The sequence below is a fragment of the Capra hircus genome, chromosome 1 (genome assembly GCF_001704415.2).
Source record: "Capra hircus breed San Clemente chromosome 1, ASM170441v1, whole genome shotgun sequence".
NCBI lineage: Eukaryota > Metazoa > Chordata > Mammalia > Artiodactyla > Bovidae > Capra > Capra hircus.
In genome coordinates, this window is record NC_030808.1 from 143,400,810 (window position 1) to 143,405,986 (window position 5,177).

At 54.5% G+C, this 5,177-nt stretch overlaps 1 protein-coding gene across 1 annotated transcript; it reads right to left on the reverse strand.

Annotated features, from left to right (window-relative positions):
- LOC102186527 (stefin-C) lies at window positions 397–4,663 on the reverse strand. Its single transcript, XM_005675653.3, has 3 exons — window positions 4,507–4,663; window positions 1,184–1,285; window positions 397–720 (listed from the first exon to the last, which is right to left on the reverse strand). Exons 1-3 carry the CDS (start codon window positions 4,579–4,581, stop codon window positions 592–594), a joined length of 306 nt encoding a protein of 101 aa, XP_005675710.2. The 5' UTR covers window positions 4,582–4,663; the 3' UTR covers window positions 397–591.

The following is a 5,177-nucleotide window of genomic DNA, read 5'->3' on the forward strand; positions in this document are numbered from 1 at the left end:
TGCGGGTCACTGCCTCCCCGCACACACCCGTGCATCTCTGCCCGAGCAGAAATGCGTGAACGTATCTGAGTCCATCTAGAACTAATGCTCCAGGGTCAGATTTTCTCAGCCCCTCTTACTGTACTGGGTGGGGTGGGGGGTTCTGAGACCTGGAGACACGACAGAGTCACCATGGCGGCGTGGGGAGCGGTGGTTAGAGCACACGTTCCCCGACCCCTGGTGTTCCGCCTGCCCACTGTCACCAGGGCCACCCTCTCCCGTCCTCAGCCCCTCAGGGAAGGGGGCTCAGGCGGCAGGAGGCCCAGCAGGACTTCCACCCAGGACACCTCTCACCTGCTGACCCTTCTCTACTGTGAGTATAGCTTCAGATGAAGAAAAAAACCCCAACAGAGACAATTTGTGAAAACAGGAAACACATGTTTATTTAAAGATAACACAAGCCCCCCTCGAAAGAAATTTAGTTAAAATCATGGATTGGGAGGAAAAAATGAACACAGTGAAAGCAGGGAAGAGAAACACCACCATCCCGAGGGGCACGACAGGTCTGCAGAGGAGAGATCCACATGGGCGACGGACTCTGCAAAATCGGGCCTAGAAGATGGTCAGCTCGTCGTGCCTGCCTTTGTTGGTCTGGTAGCTGGTCAAGGCCACGGGCTTGTTCTCATGTGGGAGGCTTTCAAACACTTGGATGTGCACGAAGTCATCCTCGTCCACTTGAACCTGAAAGGAGAGTCCAGTGAGGGGCAGGTGGGGCCTCTGACCCCAAGTCCCCCTGCTCTGCTGGACTTGGCTGGACAGGCAGGAGGGCCCTGGATGCCCAGAGGCTGTGTCCCTTCGTGTCCCCAGAGACTGGGCTGAGGACATTCCCACCCTCCTCCTTCAAGTGCAAGGGATGCCCTCGGTGCCCAGCCAGCACCCCTTACCCACACTCACTCCAGCAGAGCCCTTGGTCACCCAAAAGGCTAGGTCCTCTTCTCCAAGGAGGCCGCAGCACGCACGTGCACACACACACATGCACACACACACACGCTTGCACACACACGCTTGCACACACACGCTCATTTTAGACAGCCACCAGACCCCTGAAGCTGAGGGCTGCCACAGGACGCTGCTGAGCACTCCTGCCCTGGACCCCTGTGAGCTCCCACTTCAGCCGGACTCTCCCAAGAGGCTGACACCCCACCTTGATCAAGTAGTTCATCCCGGCGACCACCTGGCTCCTGAATTCCACAGCCTTGAACACCGGGAACTTCTTGTTCTCCTTCTCCTCCAGCTGGGACTTCACCTGGGGAAGGGGGGAAGGGAGAGACAGGTGAGCTCACCTGTATTAGACGTCACCCCTGAACTCATGCCTGGACACCGCACACTTTCTACACCTCATCTGTCCTTTACAGCTGAGCAGACACACTCAGCTGTCGACTCCGATGATAAAGGACAGAAAAATGTTCTCTATATCATTTCTCTTTTCTTTCTCAAGGATATTTTCACCATCAAGACAATGTGTATAAGTTCACACCCTGTTTTTCCTTTTACTTAGTTCTTTCGAAAGAGTACATGCCATTTTTTAGTTACTCTTTTACAAGTGAAACTGAAAATATTTTAAAGAATTAAACTAAACTGAATGTTAAAGATAATTTTCCAGGGACTTCTTCAGTGGTCTAGTGGGTAAGACTCAGTGACAACAATGCAAGGGGCCCGGGTTCAATTTCTGGTCAGTGGACTGTATCCTACATGCTGCAAGGAAGATCCACTTGCTGCAAGTAACTAAGTGGCACAGCCAAAGTAAAATGACTAAATATTTGTTAAAAATTCAGTCTTCCATCTTCTGTTGTTAATGTTCAATTGCTAAGTCATGTCTGACTGTTTGTGACCCCACGGATTTTGGCACGCCAGGCTCCTCTGTTCTCCAACCTCCCAGAGTTTGCTCAGATTCGTCTCCATTGAGTCAGAGATGCTATCTAACCATCTCATCCTCTGCTGATGCCTTCTGCTCCTGCCCTCGAGTTTTCCCAGCATCAGGGTCTTTTCTGATGAGTCAGCTCTTCCCAGCAGGTGGCCCAAGGACTGGAGCTTCAGCTCCATCATCAGTCCTTCCAGTGAATATTCAGGGTTGATTTCCTTTAGGACTGGTTTGATCTTATAGAGGTGCCTTAATTCTCTTGGGGAAAAAAAGTGAAAGTGACAATGTTAGACGCTCAGTGGTGTCCAACTCTTTGCGACCCCATGGAGCCTGCCTGGCTCCTCTGTTCATGGAATTCTCCAGGCAAGAATACTGGAATGAGTTGTCATTTCTTTTCCAGGGTTCTCTTAAGAATCTCAGTTTCTTCTGCAACAGATAAAGCACTATAACAATTTAAAAAACTGCTTCTCTACTTTAAATTTTTATTTATTTTTAGTTTTTATTTTTTAAACGTGCCATAACTCTGGGTTTTCTGTTGTTAACTTTTAGTTACTTATTAAATTTTTTTTTTTGTCTGCCTTAGGTCTTTGAGGCTGCATGCCAGCTTTCTCCAGTTTCAAAGAGTGGAGGCTTCTGTTGAGAGCACAGGCTCTAGGCATGGGGGCTTCAGCAGTCTCGGCTTCCTGGCTCTAGAGCTTGGGCTCAAGAATTGTGGCACTCGGGCTTACTTGCTTATCCCTATGTGGTATCATCCCGGACCAGGGATGGATCCCAGGTCCCCTGCACTAGCATGTGGGTTCTTCTCCCCTGGGCCACCAGGGTAGTCCTTTGCTGCCTTTTTAGACGGGCTCCCTAGGATGTGGGGCCTTTCGCCAGAGGCTGTTTCTGATCTTTGGTGTCAGATGTTAATGAGACCTTTGGATCAGTCAGGTTTTCTAGGGTCTTGGCCTTTAGGGAACTGAGCTTTGTTATGGAGGAAGGGAGAGCAGGTTGCTTTGTCTTGACTTTAAGATATAATCTGGTTTCTGAGTGCTCAGCAGCCACAGGCACTCATTGAGCTGAAGTCCCCAGACCAGTTCTGGGGGCCAGAGGAGCTTGGTGAAGCCCAAGCACCTGCTGCCTGGGGAGCCAAGGGCATCACCATTATGCACGCCAGTGAGTCACCTGGCAAGGGCCTGCAGGGAGGGGCACAGATTTATCTCTATTGAGTCAGTGATGCTATCTAACGATCTCATCCTCTGCTGATGCCTTCTGCTCCTGCCCTCGAGTTTTCCCAGCATCCGGCTCTTTAGGTGGGGGAAAGGACAGGAGGAGGGAGGGTCAGGTAGTGAGAAGGTGGGCCACCTGCTCTTCCATGAGGCTGCCACGGCTCTCAGGGTGGTCAGTGTGGGTGTGTTCCCCCTGGGCCAGTGCCCACCCTTGTCTCAACACTCACCTGTGCAACCCTTCTTCACGGAGCTGTAGGGAACTGACCCTAAGACCATTTACCCAGCCTGGGGGTGAGTGATGCCCACAGACCCTCCCAGGGGCCTAGGATGAAATCATCTCTCTGTCTGTCTCAGGAATGGAAGCAGGAAAGCCCTGCTCTGTGCAAGGATGGCTGGATGTGGCTGTTTCTAGGTTCACAAAAGCTTCAGTACAAAAGGCCACCAGATGGTGCCGCTGCCCCTCACAAAGCCCACCCAGCACACAGGTGGCCAATCCCTCCCAGGGGCAGTAAGGACGGGCACTGACACGTGACTCTTAAGGGATGGACCCCAAGTGCAGCCCCCAGAGACAGAAACCCTTGTCTCCCGAGGCAGCTCACCCTCACGCAAAGCTCACGTGGCCGGCGGGGATTCTCAGGCCTGGACACTCAGGAAGAGGTGGGGAGGGCTGGGCTAAGTGGCCATGGAAGGGGAGAACAGGGAACACCCTTCTGCCTGGCTCTCACTGGCTGTCCCCCAGATCCCTCCGTGTCTAAGGTCTCACAAGACTGACTCACCCCTTCCATGACTGCTGTCAGATGGTCCCAAAGGTAGGATTGAGGACGCGGCGGAGTGCATGCCCTGGGATGTAGGAGGCAGCAGTGGAATGGGGAGGGGGGCGGCGGTGGGCAGGAAAGATAAGGGACCCAGACGTCTGTCTCGAGTTTCCTCTTCTCATCAGAAGTCGAATACCCCGCCCCAGGCCCTGAACTTGTCTCCCTTGTAGGATGGGGGGACAGGCCCCAACCCCACATGACCCTCGGGTGCAAGAGTTTTCCTTGAAAAGGGGCTGGACCACTGCCCAGGGTCTGATCCAGGCTCTGCCTACTTGACCCAGCTGCTTTCAGTTTCTAAATATTTCACTGGAGAGCATTTCAAACCTACACGAAAGTGCCAGAATAACAGCCTGAGTCTAGGAGGCCTGGGACCCTGCCTCACTCATGATGACCTCACCCCAGGCTGTGCCCTTTGCTCTCCGTGTGCTTTCCCCAACAGTCACCTTGCCTCCCCTCCAACTCCTCTGCCCTCTTTCTCGTCTCAAGAGAGAAAGGGATGTGCTAGGGTGCAGTGCCTTTGCCCAGAGGTGATGACTGCTGACCACCGTGGTCCCAGGACCCCTTGTGCTTGCAGCAGCCCTACCTGGTCCGCGATGGCCTGGATCTCAGCTGTGGCAGCCTGAGGTTCTGAGAACCCGCCGGTCTGTGGCCCCCACATCTCAGCAGTCGGCAGGCAGGGTGGATGAGCTGTAGGAGCTGCTGACACTTTGAGGACGGGCGAGCTAATGGGAAACTGGCCAACTTGGAGGGATGGTCCTGTGATGCATGGGTGGGGCCAGGAGAGGTGCCTAGGCTGAGGGGCAGGGAACAGGGAGGGGAAGTCCTGGTCCCACTCAGGAACATGCTCTGACACGGCGGGGGTGGGACTTCGGTATCTTCCTCTGGGTGGCAGAGTCACAAGGCAGGGGTGGGAGCTCCCTGCAGGATGGGCGTGGTAGTCGGGGGCAGCACCGACAGAATCTCCAGAGAGAGGGGTCCACTCGGGTGGGAGGATGATGGGGTCACCAACCCTTTGGGTTCCACAGGGGTCTGGAGACATGGGAGCAGCAGGACCTGAGAGCTGCCAAGGGCGGAGAGAAGGGAAGCCCCCACCAGCTCAGAACCTGGAGGAGCTGCAGGAGAGGAGCAGGGGCCGCCTGGGCCTCAGTGCGACCTGCCTGTGCCCGCCTGGAGCCCCTCATCGCCCAGCCAGGCCCGGCGCCCCGTCCGTTCTGGCCTGTCCTGTGGGCTGCTGTGCAGGCATGGACATGTGAC

Coding starts and splice junctions, on each gene's coding strand:
- LOC102186527 (XM_005675653.3), bottom strand. CDS start 4,581: ATGTGGGGGCCACAGACCGGCGGGTTCTCAGAACCTCAGGCTGCCACA. Junction 1,286..4,506: donor TCCAGGCCATCGCGGACCAG/GTAGGGCTGCTG, acceptor CCCCTTCCCCAG/GTGAAGTCCCAGCTGGAGGA. Junction 721..1,183: donor GGATGAACTACTTGATCAAG/GTGGGGTGTCAG, acceptor CTCTCCTTTCAG/GTTCAAGTGGACGAGGATGA.